This window comes from Ambystoma mexicanum, chromosome 3p, assembly GCF_040938575.1.
Source record: "Ambystoma mexicanum isolate Mex_15411 chromosome 3p, UKY_AmexF1_1, whole genome shotgun sequence".
Taxonomy (NCBI): Eukaryota; Metazoa; Chordata; class Amphibia; order Caudata; family Ambystomatidae; genus Ambystoma; species Ambystoma mexicanum.
This window is the reverse complement of record NC_090925.1, coordinates 854,656,331-854,678,042: the sequence shown is the minus strand read 5'-3', so window position 1 is coordinate 854,678,042 and position 21,712 is coordinate 854,656,331. Positions and strand designations below refer to the sequence as shown.

Sequence of the window (21,712 nt, the reverse complement as noted above, 5' to 3'; positions counted from 1 at the left end):
TTTCAGTCTTCATCTGGTCTTTGGGCAGTGAAGGGTTCCATAGCGACAGTACTCATAGCTTCTCATCGATCAATGTCTGGTGCGAAGGCTTTAGCTGCAGTGATGGAGTCTGGCTCAGAACAAGGCACCGAGGTGGATATGCAATCTGAAACAGATAGTATTTCTGAGGGTCAGCGGGAAAGTGATTGAGGAAGTGAGTTGTCCAGCAATGAAAGTTACTCCTCCTGCTCACCATCATCATCATCATCTGATGACGAAGATGATGAAAGAGTACATCCACCTTTTCCCACACGCAGGGGACCTGTAAGGAGGAGGGGGCATGCAGGACGTCCACGCAATGTGCCAGCTCCTGACATGGCTGAAGAGTCGCAGTGGGTGCCTCCAGCAATGGCTCAGCCTGTTGTGCCCCCTTTCACTGGTATATCAGGATGCACAGTGAATACAGATGAGTTTCAGCCTATTGATTTTTTCAACCTTTTTGTTGATGATGGGTTCATTGCAGATGTGGTTCAGCAAACCAATCAATACGCTGTACAGTTCTTGAGGTCAAGGGATCCAACTCTGAAACCCCAGTCCAGAGCACAAGCATGGGTTCCCACAACCGATGTGATGAGAACATTGTGGGGTCTCATTCTGCTCATGGGAATATCGCAGAAGCCATGTGTCTCAATGTACTGGTCTACTCTAGCGCCACTTTAGAGCCTGTTTTTTTCCAGCTGTAGAAATCGCTTTCAAGCACTGCGCCGTATGTTGCATTTCAATGACAACTCAGCATCATTACCCAGAATGGACCCAAACTTTGATAGACTCTTCAAACTCCAGCCATTTCTGGAGCACTTCACTCACCGATTTCCGGAGGTGTATGTTCCTAGCCAGAACATATACATTGATGAATCATTGGTGTTGTACAAAGGTCGGCTACTGTTCAGGCAATACATTCCTAGCAAGAGAGCACGATACGGGATCAAAATGTACATGTTGTGTGAAAGTACCACTGGGTATGTCTGCAGCATGAGAGTCTACACTGGTAAAGACTCTACCCTAAATCCTCCGGGCCGCCCAGCCCATTTAGAGACTAGTGAGAAGATAGTTTGGGATCTTCTCACACCATGGCTCCACAAGGGTCACAATTTGTATGTGGACAATTTCTACACAGGAATTCCACTGTTCAAGGAATTGTTCAATGTGAGCACACTGGCATGCGGTACAATCCGCAGTAACCACAAAGGCTTCCCAAGACAACTTGTGTAAGAAGTTGGCCAAGGGAGAATGTATGGCTTTGCGGCAGGATGAACTGTTGGCAGTGAAATTCTGTGACAAAAGGGATGTGTACATGCTAAGTACTATTCATGATGAAAGTACTTCAGCAGTCACTCCGCGCGGGCAGACTCGGCAAGTGTAGAAGCTCAACTGCATTCTGGAGTACAACAAGTACATGGGTGGACTAGATAAAAACGACCAAGTGCTTGAGTCATACTGTGCTAAACACAAGCCGCGCTTCTGGTACAAAACGATGGCCACACGCATTGTGCATATGGCAACGTACAATGCTTATCTGGTGTACCGTGCAGCTACTCCACAAAACAACCTCTCCTTTATGAACTTTGAAACAGCAATTGTTCAATCTCCGACTATGGTCCATGTACAAATTCCCTGCTTTCCAGAGGTAGAAGATGTGGCCAGATTGCAAGAGCGACACACTTTGGTGATTATGTTCCTCCTGCAGCCACGAAGACACAACCTTACAGAAAATGTATGGTGTGTACAAAACAAGGAAAGAGGAAGGATACTCGGGTGTACTGTCCCCAATGCCCTTCCCAGCCAGCCCTCTGCTTTCAGCCTTGTTTCCTTTTGTATCATACAAAGGAAAAATAATGGGAGATAGACTCATTTCCGAAAATGCCCATCATTCCTTGAAAGGGACCCTTAGCCTCTGAATTCAGGCATGTCTTATAAAGGAATGGCACTCCTGTTCCCTGCACTGGAGGTGTACCTTCAATGAAAATGCAACAGGATGTCAACTCACCTCACTTGAAGTGCCTTCACAAGCATTGCTAGTCCTGCTTCCTCCACTTGAGGCCTGGCTTGGAAAGGCACACTACAGCCGTAGCTTTCCCTTGAGGCCTGCCTACAAAATAAACATCAGTCTAGATCCCTCAGCTCAAGGCGTGACTTGCAAAGGAACGCAAATCAGGCTCCTTCCATTTGAAGCGTGCCTGCAAAAGAATATTCATTACGGATCCCTCCACTCGAGGCGTGCCATGCACAAGAAAGCAACTCCATTGTGGGTCATTCCCCTTTGGTGTGCTTTGGCAAGCAATGCTAGTCATGCTCCCTACACTTGAAACCTGCCTTGGAAAGGCATACCACCCCGGTACTTTTCACTTCAGATCTGCCTCAGAAGGAAACAGTCTAGCTCCCTCTGTGCGAGGTGTGACTTGCAAAGTAACGCAATGCATGCTCCGTGCAATTCAGGCGCATCTTGGAAAGGAATGCCACTCCAGCTCCCTCCACTTGAGGCGTGCCTTGGAGAAGAAGGGGACACCACTCTGGTTTACTCCCCTTTGGTGTACTTTGGCAAGCAGTGCTTGTCCTGCTCCCTCCACTTGAGGCCGAAACATGTTTGGGGATGCTTGTGGTCTCGTGCAGATGGATGTGACCTAGCAGTTCCGGCTGGACTGCCCCTTTTGGGGTGGGACCAAGCCTGATTTGGATATGGTCTTTCCCCTTCTGTAATGGCTTGGCAGTTGAAGAATGATGGTCTGGAGGGTTAGCCAGAGCAATGCCAATGGTGAAGACTCAGTCTAAACCTTCCAGCCATCACCTCTTTGTTTTTGACTTCCACTTGAGGTCTGCCTGGGAAAGGGACACCACCCCGGTACCTTTCACTTCCGGTCTGCCTCAGAAGGAAACGTCAGTCTAGCTCCCTCTGCTCGAGGTGTGACTTGCAAAGTAACGCAATTCATGCTCCTTCCAATTCAGGCGCATCTTGTAAATGAATGCCACTCCAGCTCCACTTGAGGCATGCCTTGGAGAAGAAGGGAACACCACTCTGGTTCACTCCCCTTTGGGGTGTCTTGGCAAGGCACGATAGTGTAGCTTGCTCCACTTCGGGCCTGTTGTAGGAAAAAAATGTCAGTGAAGCTCCCTCCGCTTCAGGCATACATTGGAAAGGAACGCGATTCCGGCTACTTCCACCTAAGGTTTGGCATGCAAAAAAAACAGCCCTGCTCCTCTACTCGAGGGGTGCGTTGGAGACGACCGGAACACCATTCAGGTTCCCTCCACTCAAAGGGTGTCTTGCACGCAACATGTACACGCCACTTTGGCTCCCTCCCTTGAGTCCTAAGTGTCATGAAAGTTGTTACTTGGGCACCATCTGTATGGCAGCGGTATCTTGCGTACCTCGCAACACCCTGCCTTCTTTATTGTTTTACTTCAACTAAGGTTATGTGTGGTGTAAGTGACATGTCTTCTGTAGGAATGAATTGGATACGATTGGTGTGTGAATGAGGTAAAGCTATGTAGAACATGCAGATATCATTTCTGTGATTGCACTTTCCCAGCACTGCAGAAATGATTGCCATGTTACAGGGTGCGTATTTTGTGTGGGTAAGGTTGCACATATGAATGTTTCCACATAGTTGCTATGGCCATACTCAAAGTTGGTGTGAAAGACGGCGCCTGTAGGGCAGGTAGCCAAGTTAGCCAATGTGCACTTGCCATCAGTATCCAAATTCGAAAGCAGCCACATGATATTTGAATGCAGGCAGTTCATATGCAATGGCTGCAAAATGGTGTACAAGATATTGCTAGAGACACAGTTACATTATGAGCAGATGTCCACATGGTGTAAGTGTGTTGATACGCTTGCTCTGGCGCAAGTGATTTGGTAGCGGTGCGACTGCTGAAATGGATGCCTACTGACTGCAGACATGAAAGGGGTACGAATGGCCTGTGATACGGTGGGCGCCTTGCCGTGGCATCACTGCTCACAAGGACAATCCTCCTTGTGCTACACAAGGAGGTTCCTCCTTGTGCTTAAACCCACTTTGCCTGTCCGTCTGCATTGTGACCTGTATGTATGAGAAGTGTGAGCAAAGGTGGATGTGAATGGGCTTACTGACAGCACATTACTCTTTACTGCGCACACTAAAGAGAACTTACTGTACGAATGATTTGCCCATTGTCTCTCAGGTAGGACACCCGCGCAAACTAGGTCTGGCTCTCATTGGGACAGCTGTGGGAATGCGGGACAGTAAGCCATGTGTTGTTGGCAGTGTATTTCGGTGGGTGAGCAGCAGTGAAACGTGTGGAAATTTTGTTTTTCCCCCCCAAAATTGGACTTTGCCACGGTTCTTGGTAATAAATTCTGGGCCGATTTGCCGTTTTCCTTGGTGGATTGGACACCCTAGGCCCATATCTGTATGGTGTGCGCTTCAGCAGAATTCCACAAATTGTGCTGTCTGTAAAGACTTTGGGTTAGCCGCGTTTTCGGCTTTCCCCTTGGCGCCCAGGTAGCTGCACCCACACATGTGAGGTACCATTTTCGTCGGAACACCTGTGGGAAGGTATGACATTTGTGTTTGCGTGGTTTTCATAACGTTTCGACCCATTTGCTGCTGCCCTTTGTCACTAAACCCTTTAATTTCCCAAAAGTGGCCTTCATTTAGTCACTGCTTTAGGCACCATACACTTTTGTAACCTGCACAAATCACCTACCCTTGAAAAGGTCTGCCTGTGCTCTTTCACAAATATGTATGCTTCCCCTTCCTCACCACATTGGTTTTCCTGATTTACACATGCCAAGTACGTCTGTTCAGGCCGTAAGCATAAAACTCCTATGTACCATGGCTCAGTTTTTGGCTTGGGGTACTGCTTGTTTTGTGAAACACTACACAAAATTGGTGATTTCCTAACTGCAAGAGTCGGGGGAATGTAGCGGAGCATTGTTTTTCTCAAAATTCATAGAAGCCATTGCCGTACCAGGCCAACCATGTCCACAACATACCTTTTTTTCTGTCATTTTCCCACTTTTTCCCCAAACTATGGAATTTTCCCCCCTAGTTGTTGCCTGACATTCGCAAATCACCCCTTCCTAAAATTGGAATGTTGTCTACCTTTCAGAAATGTATGCCTTTCAGTCCTCCAATTCGGCTTTCCTACCTTTTTCTTCCATTCCGTCCACGCATGTCCAATCGGCAAAAATGGCCAAAAATCACCTACCTTTTTTCATTTCCACTCAACCTTTTCTTGAAAGCCAGGAAATTGGGGATAGTACAGCAAACCATTTGTTCCTAGCTCTTACAAGGAAAAAAACCACAGGCTTCTTTGTACATCATTTTATTGGCATTTTTTAAAAAGAAAAAACAACTTTCCCCTTTTTTGTTCTTTTCTCTCACCCCCATAAAGCAACCTAGGATTCCTACGTGGCGTTATGACCGTCTACATGTGGGGAACCAAATGACCCAATTTGGCCCAGATAGCTCATATAACAAAAAAGTTACAAGGCATTGAATGGCGACATATCGAAATGACCAATAAAGGCCTTGGCAAAGGGGGGGTAAGAGGGACCCATGGCAGTTAAAGGGTTAAAGGTGAAGTGTTGATCCTCATTCCGTTTTCTTGAGATTCAGACCTACGTCCCCTGTGTGACATGGTTTATTTCTGGTTTGCAAACTATTGGGACATGCTACTGTCTGCAGATTGAGCGAGTTTCAGAGTCACTGCACCCATGGTTGTGTGCCGCCACATAACCACGATTTGTGACCGAGGTGGGTGTACAGATTAGGGGTCCAGGTGTGGCCCCCCAGGATTGGCCTCGAGTTCCGATGCATTTGCCCCTGGTTGTCTATAAGAGTTCTTTCTCAGCATGCCGTCGCTGTAAGATTATTGTGCATAATCTTAAACATTACGCCAGCTGAAGCCAGGAAAGTCATTGAGAGGGAGCAGCGTGGGGGTCTGCGGGAATACGTCCTTTGATCCCCTTGTGGCAAAACTGAGAAGCCTTGAATAAAGTATATTCGAACAAATAGAACGGCATAGATTTACCGTACTCCATCTAAATCTAACTGCCCAACATACAAAGAATCTGCTTAATAAAAGCGGGCGCCACCGTATCTTGCAACCAAGACACTGCATAGACCATTTAATCTGAGGAGAACTGTGTGGGGGGACTGCGGGACATGGTCCTTTGACCCTCACACATATACAGAAAATTACAACACACCCCCCCGCCATTACCTGGTGCAGAGGCTGCCGAAGTTGTTCGCAGCGCAGACTTGCTCGCGGGGAGAGCGGGCACATGTGCTGGAGAGGAGGCGTGGGACGCGAGCGGTGCCTGCGGCGAGCTGACGGTGGATTGTGGATCGCGGAACTGTCACCTAATAGAAGGAGAACGGGGAGAGAGAGCAGAGAGGAACAGAGCAAGTGAAAGATCCTCCCAGCAAAACCAAAGCCAAAACAACAAATAATGACGAATTCAGCAGAAGAAACCAAAGCACCAATAACTCAACAATTGTCACAGAGAAATACTAGGTTAAAAACAAAATTAATGTCGGAAAATCAGATGAAACAAGATGAAAGTAACAGCAGTGTAACGGAGGAGGGGCACAGTCTGTGTCAGCTAGAAGTACCAGACTGCCCACCATTTAAAGAGAGAGCACCCGATAAGGAAGAAAATAACAACAAGAAAGGAAAAAATGATGACCCGTTGCTGCCCATAAAAGATAAACTATGTGCTACACAGAAATGTGAAGCAACCCAAAAAAGTTTAGACCAACATTGCAACAAAGGGCCAAACAATAACGCAACAAATACTGGAGAAAAGAATAATCCTCAGTGGCAAAGAGGAAAGGATCAAGATACAAAGTCAGAACACATACAAATTAGAGAGCCTGAAGCACTTACTGAGCAAAATGACAATTCAAAAGTAACAACACAAGGAAGCGATATTAGTAAATGTGACTTCACTCTACCATCGCAGAAAGAAAAAGCCATCAAGGTAAAACAATGGAAATTCTACTACCAAAGAGCGACCAAATCGGAGCGATTTGTAAAAGACTGCACCAATCAGCCAATGTCGACTGGAACGCCTATCGCTGGATTTAACGGAAATTGAAGCACTTATGGAATTACAACAAATGAATAGGGAAAACAAAAAACAAGCTAATTTACCTGAAAGAATGATGGAATCAAGCAACGAAACCAATAACTTGTCACACTATTCTGATTTAAGTAATACAACAGGAAATAAGACGCAAATAACAAATATGGAAACACATAAGAAAACAGCCCATAAAACGGAAGAACCAGTCTGCGACTGTGCATCTAAGCCAGTAAAGCAACAGGAGTCAGTTTCTACATCAATGCTGGATTTACAGAATATGCTGATTGCCGTAACGACCCAAACAATGATACCCTACATAAAACTACAAGAAGCAGGCAATGAAACAACTAAAGAACATACCACGTTACTTAGCTCCATATATACCAAACAAAAGAGTTTAGAACAACTCATACACAAAATACAAGAAAGGCTTAGCATAGAAGCGGAAAATAGTTATATATGGCAACAACGTCTTGCAGAGATAGCAAGACAAGACAGAATGGATAAAGCAACGCTTATGGAAGCCTTAATCTCGTTTACAAAGACATCACTGACGAGGAATAACACTGAAGGAAAAAATCAAAAGGAGAACTGTCATATAAATGAAGTACCAAAGGCTTGCCCTGCCAAGACAAGAGGGGATAGCGCACAGACCATGACTGAGAAGCACCACATTGAAGGTGTGGATAGAGATAATGACATTCTCTTGATCGATTTGACACCGGAAGAGCTACGGAATAAAATAAGTAAAAAGCCTACAAATCGGACTCTGGAACCAACTACACATAATATAGAACATCACACTAAGACAGCGCAAGGGAATCAGAATTATAGCATATTTGAACAACAGCCACAGAACAATTCAAACAAAGCGAAAACGACAGCGGCAAAAAAACTGACCAAAAAACAACAAAGAGGCTCTAGAGCATTCCTCAGGAATCTAGCCCAGAGCGCCAAAGAAACCGCCAAAAAAACCCAGCCCCAAAAACAAAGAAATGAGCACAGCTGACCCTGCAATAAAAGAGAGCCACTGGAACTGGAGGAATAGAAGAGTCCACCCAAACCCAGGAAATAATAAGAGTAGGCTCAAATACTCAGTCCATAAGTCCCCCAACGAGTGAAGAAGGAAACATTGAATCCCTGATGAACCTCTCCACATATTCAACACATGAATCAGAGAGTGCTCAAAATAAAGAAAATATTGGAATCGAGCAACAAGAAGTACAGACAAATAATTCCTCAATGATTGTAATCGACTGTTACGAGGAAACCATTACAGGATCATATGTATCGATTGAACTATCCTGTGAAGAAATTTCAGATGAAGATTTTTATTCTGGAAATAGTACTCTGAACATGACAAGACTAGAGAGATCAGAACAGGACAGGACCAATAGCTTGAAGAAACAAGCAAATATAGCCATGAACGATCTGACCGGAATAAGAAACAAAATAGGAATGAAGAAAGACCTCACCTAGAGCAACCACAATTTGTAGACCCTTACTACAAAGAAAGAGTAATCAGATTGAAGTTGGAAGGAAATTCAGAAAAAGAGGCCAACATTGTGATGAATAGAACCAATCTATTACGCCTTTTCAAGGCAATCCCAATATTGAAAATGTTAGTCAAAAGATCTGAAATTAATAGAGTTTAGAGATGAACAAAGATTGGACAAAATCTGGATATACTGTTGTTCATGCGAATTGCAGAGCTTAATATCATGTGCCAAAGAACTTGAATCCTGTGGATTCAGAGTGTCAAATGAAGACAGACTGGGCAATGAGACTGAAGAAATCCTCAATACGACTCAGCAAAAGCACACCAGAACGTACTCCGACATCAGTAGTGCTGCAAGCATGTATACAATGATAACGAAGGAAAGAAAGAAAAAGTGGAGGAAAGCTGGCACAAGGATGATCAAAAAAGAATGAATCCCAGACAACATACAGACAAAATACCTAATAGATGGAATTATGAAAAATCCCCCTTTTGACGAGAAATTAGTATTGAATCGAGTAGGCAAGAGACAGAAAAACCGAGGCAATAACAACGAACAGAAAACATCGAACAAACAGTAACACTTTGCTCATGGAATACAAGGGGACATTCGCATCTTTTCCAAATGGAACAACCAGAGCTGAACGCAGCAAATATGATATGTTTACAGGATACATGGCTAACTGATCCCCCTGTATGAGAAGGATTCCTCATATATACGAATCCTGCAATTAACAACAAAGCAGGAAGACCATCAGCAGGACTCATTACCTTAATCAGACAAGACCTGACAATAGAAATTACCGAATACCAGAATATAGGTAATTGGGCACAAAATACTTTAGTCAAGATGAAAGCGATGACACAACCATGGAGCAATAACATGACAACCAGGGCTCAATATTTAAACATCACCAATAGATTCTATATTACTAAGATCGATAACATCTCACAGAAACATCAAGATGTTGAATTTATTATATGTTGCGATTTCAACCTGCACCTATTCGACGACAATGGAGAAATAATAGGCGACCAGTTGCTCGAACATAGAGCAAGAAGATGGATAACAGACACGCAATAGAAATTTGGAAAGATGGGACGCATTTAATGTATCAACAAATACACCTGTACCGACATGGTCACGAGGGAAAACCAAGTCAATCATCGACTACATTTACACCAGTAAAGGAATTACTCAAACTAAAATCGAAGCCAAGAATCTATTCAGTGAGCATAGCGACCATTACATACTAAAGCGCTCATGGGAAATTAATATAGGCGAACGCCTCAAAATAAATATACTTAGTCTGTCTCTATGAAATAGAATGAATCGATTGAGGATTCCGCAAAACAGACTAAGTGAAATCACAGAAACATTAAAGAATTCAAAGAAAGAAGATTTCAGTAAAATTAATTATGGATGGTTAACTAACCAATTCCAACTGAATCAGAGATTGATAACCACTTAAAGCCAGAACGAAAGTATACATATAACAAAGCTATTGCAGAAAAGAAACATGAAAAAAAATCTATTATTAAAAGATCCCAAAAGGAATCCCCTCAGACCAAAAAAAAAATTATTGGCCAAGCAAAACAAAAATGTAAAAACTGGAAAACTGGCTTAAAAATGCAAAAATGATGCAAGACCAAGAAAATGCCGAAACCATGATGGATTCCCTAAAAAACTAATACCAGACGATTATGGGAACTATTGAAACCAAATAAAAACACAGAGGATGCAATGATAGTGGATGTCCCAGAAACAGCGTGGGTAAAGCACTTTACAGAACTTTACGAAGAAAGACCCACAGCAGTGAACAAATGCCAGCAACGCATGGAAAGGACATGGAATGTAAACTATATTACTGAAATTATCAACACAATAATGTCAAATGCCACATTAAAACAAAACCCTGAAGTTTGGGCCCAATTCTGTGGCAAAATCATAGATTTGATTAACCGTACTAAAAGTGTTCCCGATTCCTGGAAAATTGCAACATTAATACCAATATATAAACAAGGATCATCTAAAGAGCCAACCACCCATTAGCTCTCCTGGACCCTCTGGGGAAAATCTTTGCTAACCTTGACAAGATTAAATATTTGGGCAAAACAAACAAACCATCTGGCAGTTTGCCAAACAGGATTTGTACGTAATGTCGGCACAAATATAAACCTGACAATCCTAAACCTGATGAAACATGAAGCTGAAAGAAAAAAAACAGAAATAATAGTAGCGTATATCGATCTGAGCCTTGCCTACGATAAAATCAATAGAGACTTGCTTTGGAACAAACTTAAACAATGGAGAAGTCCTAGCAACATCCTTGAACCAATAAAACTCTTGTATACTAATACAAAAATACAAGTGAGATTGACATCAGATGGCATAATAACAAATCAAATCAATACCTGGCATGGCCTAAAGCAAGGGTGTCCTCTGGCTGCAGCACTGTTAAGCCTTTTCACGTCAGATTTCGAAGCATCTATAAGTACACCGAGCATTATTCCGCCGAAATTAAATGCAACTGCAGTACCATGTTTGATCTACGCAGATGACATAATTTTATTGGCAAAAACACAGTGCGGATTACAAACAGCACTCAACAAAACTCAAGAATACATGGAAAAAAAACGAACTTACAATAAACATCAAGAAAACTAAAATCATGTACCTGACAAATAAGAAATCAAAAGGGAACAAAGCCTTCACTTATTATCTACAGGACAAAAAATTGATCCAGGTTATAACCTATAAATATCTAGGAATATGGATCAATTAATCTCTTACAGAAGCTCCATGGGCAGAACAGTTAAAGTCTAAAACCCGGGCACTTGCACGACAGGGTCTGTCAATCCATAAGAAATTTGGGAAATTTTCCCTTAAACCAGCTGTAACATTTTACAAGCAAAAGGTGACAGCGATCCTTGCGTACAGTGCTGAAACTATGATCAATCTCGAACGATCCATATGGACAAAACTGGAGGCGATTTACTGGCGGAAAGGATTAGGCCTACCTCAAAATATGCCGATGGCCCGTATCCGTTATGAGCTGGGCCTCCAATCGCTGGAATCAATAATAGAATGGAAAATATTAGACCTATTCAGAAAATTGAACAGTGAAGAAATCATACCGACTTTGGAAATATTAAGAACCTCACACTTACACGTTAATGATACAATATTAAATAAATGGAAAGAAGTGACAATGAGTGTATGCAACAAAAAGGAATTGCATTAGAGACATTGACAAAGATGCCACAAAACGCAAAAAAGAAGTTGAGTCGAACCGATTGGATTGAGACACAAGAGCAGAAAGACCGATATAAACTGACCCTAAAGTGCAATGGAGAGGCACGAACACTTAACGAACTACCTCATTACCTAAAACTATATTCAGATAGAAGAATCAGAGATATGTTTTTAAGATTAAGACTGAACCTACTTCCAACAAGAGAAGTCCACGGGAAATGGAGTCAAAACAAAAGTGCAAATAGCGACTGCAGATTCTGTCTAATATTGGAAAAAACAGAAACTCTATACCATGTAATTATGGAATGTGAGGCACTGAATCAAAAAAGACGATAAATATTTTAGTGCCCCGGTAGAAATGGAAAAAGAAGAAAGATGAAGTCAAATCTTGATGGGAAATAGCGATGGTCGCTACCATAGTTCACTTCTGGGAAACTATTATGTTGGAAAGCAGTAGTAGCAAAGAAGAATAGTAAAGTCAAAGTATTCTTTTTTAAGAGGACAATGTAAACTGATGTGAATCATAAATGTAAGGTTTAAGATGTAAACCAAATGCATTTTAAAATAAAATAAAAATTATTGTGCATTCCAGCTGACTGTGTTGCCTTGTGTTTGTTCTCTGCACCGTGGCTTGCCTTTGCCGTAAAAGTGGTTGCCGTGCTACACCATTACCACACATCCTTGGCATATGCCAGACATCTTTAATTTTATGCCTGCAGACAATCCTTGTTTAGGGAATTTACATATTCCCTTGGGGTTACTTGTGTGATTTTTTGGTTGATAAATTGACTTGCGTTTTATGTCTTGATTTATTGTGGGCATGTTCAAGATCACTTTCTACTATTCACCACCAGGCTCAGACAACTTGGTGCACAGACATACCTACATAGCTTTCTTGTATGCTCGGGCGAGGCCTCGATTGGCCACAAGAAATGTGATCATAACTACACATGGTCATGACGGCCCTCCCCCCCCTTCATTGCTTTATCTGCTACAACACTCCGAGCCTTGCGATCTTTATCTGTGTTTTTGTTTCAACTAAAGCGGCGATGCTGATGGAACTTGGCCATTTGAAGTGCCCAATGTTATTGATGGACACCTAATGCGGTTCCTCTTGTACATATTGTGTCTTACTTTATATTTATATTCCGCACCCTCCATCAATCCTTGCTGGCTCCAGTCTCCCCTCATGTACCACCTCTCCGGTTTGTCTTTACGCCGTCTCCACCGATATATGCCAACTGCAGGGAGGTTGTTAGCATCACCCCTCTTGACCTGCACTGCCTGCAGGCCCAGCTCCTTTTGTGTCCTTTTGTCTCCCCACTCTTTTAATGGCTAGACTCAGCGATGGACTCTGAGCTATCCACACCACTTACACCTGCAATAGGGATCGATGCCTTCATGTTTTCAACATATGGGGTATTCACCTGTAAATATTTGAAAGAGTGGACACGTTTGACTCTAGTTCAAAAAAGGAGTCTCAGTGGCCACTCGAGGGCTCATTTCAAATGGATCATCTTGTTGTCTTGCACAAGGCTTTGGAACATAGAAAGTTCAAGAAGTCCAAGATGTCTGATGGTCATTGGTCAGCTTATTTCAGGCTAAGCTAGAGAAGGAATTGGAACACCAGCCAAACAGTAAAAACACTCACAGAACAGGCCTTTACCCAAGTGTTTCTGCAGACACTGTTAAACACTCCCTGTTCAGAAGCACCTACAGCGCCACAGACAAAACAATCTCCTTTTTCGTCTCTCTGGAGTGCTCGCAAACCACCTACTCCGCATCAGGGGGACCCACCATCCACTAACGCCACAGCGAGCGGACATGCCAGCCCAGCCACCCACCCGTCACACTCTGCCCCCGGCCTGAATCCTCAGCCGTCCCACCTTCCTCTCCCACTACGACCTCTCCGTCCACTCCTCAAGGAGACTTATCTCCTCCCCCTACCCTGCCTACACTTCTGCCGCCAGCGGCCTCTACCTACACACCACCCTGTACTCGCTCCCAACTGAGTCAGTTCCCACCTCAATCTACCTCCACTGCCCTGCCTATTCCCCCCCCCCCTCCACCCCTCCACCCCCACTCTCCAAATCCCCTAGTTCTACAGGCGCATGTCTGACTACCAAAAATACATTGAGGACTTACAGGCACTGTCCAACTCTTACACTTTAACTCCAGGCCAGGCCAACTTACCAGGCAAGATATTCAATTATCACATTTATCCATGTCTGAGCCACCCTCATTAAACACTATGGACGCCTCAACATCCTGTACTGCTGCCACTACCCTTATGCCTAAGCGCACCTACCCTCAGGGCAATACTGATGGTGTACCTACGAAAATTCAAACTCCATGAAACGGCACTGACATATCATATAGCGCAACAATTCTCCACGTTGCCAGCCAACCCCACTGCTTTCCTGGAACATTTGAGCACAGTGATTGCCTGTTATGATCCCACCGTTGGTGACCTTAAACAACTCATAAAAGCTGTGCTCCAAGTCACTCTATACAAAACAAATTATGGACAAACTGCAATGGCCTGACACACTGGCGGAAGGTTAGGCTATTGCTGCTAATCGACCTCAAAGAGAAATACCATGTCAAATCTGACTGGTCAAAGATCGCCACCCTCCACCTGCCTATCTAGATTGACTGACTTTCACTAAATACTCTGGTATTGCAAACACTGGGGAAAAAGCTAAACCTGCATTAGTTTCTCATTTTGTGCCTGGTCCCCTTGCTGAAATTTCAAACAATATTCAACATGTTCAGATTGGGTGGCAAGCTGAATCTATTGAAAAAGCACTGCAAGCAGCTCAACATTTCTTTGACAAAGTCAAACACCAGGTGCAAGATGGTGCTACCCATCTCATGGCTTTGCAGATACAACATGCTCAACAAGACTGCCTCGAGGGAGAAGGGGGGGCGGGGACGCCCAGGTACCCCACGCCAAGCATACGCCTAACCAGCGCCTCCTGCTTTTCACCAGGGCCACAAGCCACAGACTTTTACACACCCATTTTTGCCTGCCCAGCAAACCCAACCGGGCCAACCTTTCTGCAGATATTGTAAGCATACAGGTCATCTCATCTAACAATGCTCTACCAAACCTGCCAGACCACGGCAATATGGTCCCTCTACTCCTCGCAATGATTTAATTCCTCCTGACAATTCTAATTTCTACCCTCTACACCTGCCACTACCCTCTCCGCCTGCTCCTAGTGGGGATACTAGGACATGCATATCTCCCATGGTCAATAATGACATTGCCAGAGGGACCCTGCCGTTCAGTCTGATGCTTTGCTAGCCGGCCTGGCCCTTATCTCAAATGTGACATCCAAGGAAAAAAGGTGAATTGTTTAATTGACACAGGTGCCCGGCGCTCCACGCTGCGACCAGAGTTTCCAAATGTTGATGTTTCAAAGGAAATGGTCAATGGTGTTGGGATATCTTGTACCACTATTCCACACCGCGTATCAAATTAATTGTCAGTTTCTATTGGTCCCATCACTGAATATCGCGCCTTTCTGCTGAGCCCTTGCTCACCTGAAAATCTGATGGGTATTGATTTGCTATGCAAAATGCATTGCACCATTTATTGCTCGCCTCTTGGTATTTATCTAGAGGTTCCACAATCAAGGCAAGCTGAAGGTTTGTTTCTCCTCCAGCAACAGAGCCTCCTTCACTCCTCACACCCGCTCAAGCTACAGAGGTACAACACCTTATTGACTCAGTGCAAGTTGCCCTCTGGGCAGCACATGCCAGTGAAGCAGGACACATTCTCTCTGCTAAACCAGTTTGCATCACTCTCAATCCAGAGGTCCCTTTTCCCGCGTGTGCCCCAGTACAGAATATCCTCGCGAGCAGAGGAAGGTATCAAGCCTGTCATCTCTTCCCTCATTGATCAGGGCATCCTCTACTACACTACTAGCCCTTGCAATACTCTGGCGCTCCGAATTGAAAAAAAGTGCACAGGCAAATTTTGTTTTGCTCACGATTTGCACGCCCTTAATAAGGCAGTAATACCATCACATCCGGTGGTCCCGGACACCCTGACCATTCTCTCCTGCATCCCGCCCGCACCCAATTTTTCACTTGCATTGACCTTGCCTCTGCCTGATTCTCTGTTCCCATTCACCATGACTCTCAGTATCTCTTTGCATTCACTTACAAGGGACGTCAGCTCACCTACAGATCCCTTCCAATGGGCTTTATTGACTCCCCATCTCTCTTCTCCAAGATTCTGCGCCACGACCCCCAGGATTTCATCTTCCCCGAGGGGCTCCAGTATGCTCTAATACATGGATGACCTACCGTTAGCATCACCTTCCTTTCAGGCCTCCCTCGCCGACTCCGAAGTGCTCCTCAGTGCCCTAGCAGCAAAAGGTCACAAAGTGAAAAAGGCAGCAGCTGTGCCTATCCACTTTCCGTTACCTAGGACATGACATTTGCCATAGCACTGGGAACCTTGACCAGTCTCGTGTGTCCTGCATCTTACAATGTCCCATGCCCGCCACTTAAAGACAGTTGCGTGGCTTTTTTAGGAATGAACAATTTTTGCTGCCCCTGGATCCTTGATTATGCCTCTACGGTGATACCTATGCAAATGATGCTACATGACTCCCAGTCTAACAATGCACATGGTCTCCTGACGCTTCCACAGCCTTATCAAGATCAAGACTGCACTTTCCATTGCCCCGTCCTCGTCCTTTCGGCCTTTCGGACTACTCTAAATCATTCACCCTGTTCTGTGATGAGAAAGAGGGGTATGCCTTAGGCGTACTCACACAGAAGCACAGGACCTACAATGCCCTCTAGCCTATTTTATCTCAGTTACACCCATTAGCCTCTGCCTTTACCAAATGTCTCAGAGCAGTAGCTGCTGCCGCTGCCCTTCTCCCAACAGAAGATGACAACATCGCCCTAGCACACCACATAAACCTAGCAGTATCACACACTGCATTAGCCCTCCTCCTCAAGGGTAAAACAACACCTATCTGCTGCACGTCTCACCAAATATGAAAAACTGCTCCTCTCTGCCACCAACATCACTCATCAGATGCGGCCCACTCAACCCACACCTGATGACGGTAACCCGCACAACTGCCTTGCAGCGGTTGACATATCATAACAAAGAACTGACCTCAAGGATATCCCCCCTCCCCAATGAAGACCTCATTCTCTTTGTTGACGGGTCTTGTCTTATTCAATAGGTAGTGTCAGGCAGATTTTGCCATTTTCAGCTCCTTTGAGGTGTTAGAAGCTTTTCAGCTCCCATCAATACGATCAGCACAAGTTATGATATGGCATTTAGAACGTGCCTGTACACAAGTGTTTCTAGGTGCGACAAGACGGGGGGTGACAGAGGAAGGACAAAACAATGATTTTACTGGGCCCTATGTCATTTAGATCGCGCAAGTGTGGGGAGAGGATGGGTAGAAGTGCCAAAGGGAGGGGGCACAGGGGCGTTTCGTGGGGGGGAACCTACTGGATTGGACATTGTGAAGTTAAAGGCCCACACTTGACTATGACAGCAATTCGCAGGGTAACGTGCCGACTGATGGCCATGCGTAATATGCGCCCCTCGGGCTCCTGATGTGCTGTGTTGTAATGTAGTCTTGTTATGTTATGTCACTGGCCTGGAGTGCTTGCTGTCAGAATGTTGATGCATGCATGCAGCTCGGGAGAATGTTGTGTGGATCTGTGAGTGAATGTTCCAAGAGTGTTGGTTGGGATGGTAGGATGGCCGGTGGGTTTCCTCCTCTGTATGTAGGTCCATTACCCCTAATTTTCCCTGTCCTGTACTAGATGTCTTGTATATAACTGAAGAGTAACTGGATTGATGTAAATACTGTACATCTGTATCAAAGCTACCTGGAAAAATTACTGACTCCACAGCAGGTCAGTGTGTGAGTGCCAGCTTTATTAAACACCAGCAAGACTTCATAACAATTGGCGACGAGGCTTAAAGAGCCTTGTAAAGGAAGAATCAAGAAAAAAGGACAGAGGGACAAAAGAAGAAGCTTCAGCAATTTAAGGACAGTAAGGAGAGCTGTGGGGGAGGGGGGAGGACAGCAGTTAAATAAGAGACCCACCGTTCCCCCATACATAAAATGAAACCATCCTGCCCAGCAAGCAAAATGAATAATGAAGTTCATGGGATTCCCTGGGAGGGAGGCCCTCATACAATAGATATGCCCAGGAATCCTTAGTCCCAGTTGCAGTTATGGGATTTTGAACGCTTTCAATTCACAAGGAACGCCGTTCATATACGACACCAGTAATTGGGTGCGGACTGTTAAACGTGCACTTAGTGACTTTTCAGTGCCTGCAGGGGTGTGACAGGTGGCGCTGTTAATTCCTGTGTCCCATTATGTTCTTCAATGAAAATGAAAACGCCAGTGCACCAACAGTACTACTTTTAATGCCAACATAAACTCAAACTAACGTAATACCTGTGAATGTAAGCAACTATCGTCAGTTCGGGGCATAATGCAGCAAAGGGATATATAAAAGCAGCGTGTCGGATTGAACAGACTGTTGGCTGAGCCGAGAGCTTATCTGATTTAAAGAATGCTGCACTGCTGTGACGGTTGGTGTCGGAGGCCCAACGAGGTCCGACTTCATATGCACGGTGGGCTTGAAGATGACGTGATATGGAACGCCAATGGTGTTGGCGGAGCTTAGAATCCGGGTGATGTAAGCCCCTGGAGAGCGATGGCTTCTTCCTGCATTACAAAATGCAGATTAGAGAAAAGCACCCAAGGAAATGTGCGACGTGATTCAGGAAGCGTTTTCTTTTGTGAATATTGACGGAACAGAATTATGGTTTGCTCTCACGCAGGGTGAAAGGAAGTATGTGCAATCGCGCACGTTTGTGGAACGTGTTTACAATGGAACATGTTCCCATCACATTTAATATTTTTTGCGTAGAAATGGAAAAGGTTTACTCACAAACGGCGGATGAAGAAGGAACTTTCTTATGCTCTACATTACGGTAGTAGGATGTGTCCCGTATATGGGGATTTTGAACTGTTTTGAGTAATGTGATGGGACTCGATTTTATGGAGTTTTGTGGAACAGTTATGACAACAAATGATTTTAATGCTGAACAATTGTTTTGCTTGTATACCAGATGAATTACAGTAATGAAGCATTATAATTATATGATTGAAATGAGTTTTTGGGTTATTTGGCGGTAGATATGAGAGAAATGAGTCAATGATACTGTGGCTTGATTAAATGCAACCAACTGCAAAGGGGATAAGCCACTGAACACAGATGGCAAATCAGAGACAGCGACTATAAAATGTGGGAGAATTCATGTATCTAAATGAAATATAGGGTTGCTGATTGTTTCATTTTAAGAATGTGGTGCGTGGCCCTAATTTAACCACCACATGTTGGTATTATTACAATTTAGGTGAAAATGCAGCACTGTGCTTTTCAAAGGACATTTTTAAATGAATTTAGGAAAACTACTTATAATTCTAGTACAATGCATTTTAGTTTAAATACGAAATGTCCACTAGAAATTGTAGACATTTTGAGTATAGATTTAAAATGAAGTTTACAGTATAAATATAGAAGCATTGATGGTGATAAATTATAGATAGTATTTGAGGAATTATTGAAGGTTACCTGATGTTGGGCCGTTGTCGTGCGTTTGTTGGTGACGTGTTGTGGCCCCATATGAACAAATTTATGTTATCCAAGCATAATTCGTAAATCGCAGTTTATGTTTGTAGTCAGGTATTGAATTATTGTTGGCATCAATTACGCTCCAAATGGGGACATAAGTGAACAAGTGCATAATAACAGATGTTATAGTACGCTCAAATTTGAGGTACATATAGTGGAATAGTGCAATGTATTGGCAAATCAAGAAGTGGTTGTGCCTGCCTGGTAAGTATAATTAAACTTACAGATGAAGGAGTACCAAATAAAAAGGTTTGGAGTTCAAGTAAAAAAAGTATCAAAGAAAAGGTTTGGTGTTCTAAAGGTGAATATTTTAATTGACTTTGCGTTTAAAAAAAATGAACAGAGTTTAGAGGCTAGCGGATTAACAACGGAAATACAAAATGTTAATGTGCACAGGAATTTTTATGCTCGCAAGTTGTAACATTGTTAGTAATGTTTTTCTAAGTTAAGTTGTTAAGTTATGCTAAGTTGCAGTGCTACCAGGAGCACAATATATGTTTAAATGTTGTTTCATTGTGAGCGAATCTGGTAGCGTTTGTTGCTCTGATCACATATGGCATGATAACACGGGTCGGTTAGTGGCCCCACTAGCTTTATTGCCATATCTAGTACAGGTTGCTCACTCTGTGTCCAATTCAAGCAAGGGAAAAATGACCTCACAGGTCCAGAGATATTGGCTGGCACCCAAGTTTCCCTCCATTGCTCAGAAATACTGTGCTCAACTGTCCAACACGTGTCACGTTCAACCCTAGAAAGCCTGTGAAAACCTCTCTAGGGGCCCATGAAGTCCCTTATGGCCCCTTTGTGAATCTCCAAATAGACTTCATTAGCATACCGAAATGTGCCTTCATGGAGTACGTCCTGGTCATCATTGACACATTTTATGGATGGACTGAGGCCTACCCCTGTAAATATGCAGATTCAATTACAGTGGCCAAGAAACTGCTCAAAGAGTTCAAACCAAGTTTTGGCCTTCCAGTTTCCATAAAGTCTGACAGAGACACCCATTTCACTGGTCAGATTGTACATCATCCCTGCATTCTCACTGGAAGGGTCCTTTCCAGATCCTGCTGACAACCCACACTGCAGTACTCTGAATGCCATGACTCCTGGGTCCACGCCAGCCAGTGTGAAAACAGCACCTCCAATCGACAACAGCAAGAGTTCAAGGACAAAGATCACCTGCTCTCTGCAGCACCAAAGAGACAGCAAAGCTGCAATCTGCAGTGGTACAGGATAACGACACCCCTCTTCAGCTGCCCGCTGGGCTGCCAGCAGCTAAATCCCTGGTGACTCTGCATCCAGCAATCCTCGACGTTGAAGTTCCGCTACCAGTCCTGTGGTACAACTTGTGGAGTGCAGCCACCATCTCCCTTGACATCAGCAGGTGAACTGCCCCTACCGAAAGCACGCCACGGCTACACGTGTCTCCTGTGGGCCCACCTTTGCTCTCAAATGTTTTGTCACCAAGAAACTACAATAATGCTGTGCACCTGGAGTGTAGGTGCATAAGTCCTCCAGGCCAAAGGGGTTTGGAGGCCAGCTGAATGAGCCCAGCGCCTCAGCCGATTTCTTCCAGCTCTACGCATCCGTCATCATCCTTTCAGGGATCCTGAACCATTGCATGATCCTCTCTCCTGTCTACTGGGTCCTGTAACGAATGACCCTCAGATCCTTTGGGCATAAGGCCCCAATCAATCTCCAAAGGGTTGGACTGCTAAAGCTAGGAATAACGATGCTATTGCATTATTGAGTCTGAATTGTTCCCACATGTTGCTTTTTCCTTACCACGATACTTGCTCTGCCTCCACCTACATCCGCCATTCTATGCCCAGATACCAACACGTTCCTTAACGTCCCTTGGGCCTATGCTCTTCCATTCTACATGGTATTTTAATCATCAGTTATAATTGGCACCTTTGCAATGATATGTTTTTCCTATTCTCTGCCTTCTGTCATGCTGTGCTAAACCGACGTCTTACTTGCCCGCCGAGGCCAGACTGTTGCCACTTGAAATATAGACATCTCTAAGAAGGCCACCTCCAAAAGCACCTCCAATGAAGACGAAATGGTAGATGTATTACGACAAATGTCTGACGCTGAATTGTATGAATTTTTGAATTGGACCTTTGTGGCCGATCTACGT

General features: G+C 44.2%; 1 protein-coding gene across 3 annotated transcripts in view; it reads right to left on the bottom strand.

Moving 5' to 3' along the window:
• LOC138580996 (enolase-phosphatase E1-like) overlaps positions 1-21,712 on the bottom strand; it is a 324,354-nt gene that overhangs the window by 237,186 nt on the left and 65,456 nt on the right. Inside the window, exon 3 of one of the 3 annotated variants that reach the window (XM_069651990.1) lies at positions 6,244-6,383. The exons of the other annotated variants lie outside the window; for them this stretch is intronic. Coding sequence (XP_069508091.1) covers positions 6,244-6,383 — 140 coding nt within the window. The remainder of the gene's footprint in view (positions 1-6,243; positions 6,384-21,712) is intronic. 3 annotated transcript variants of the gene reach the window in all.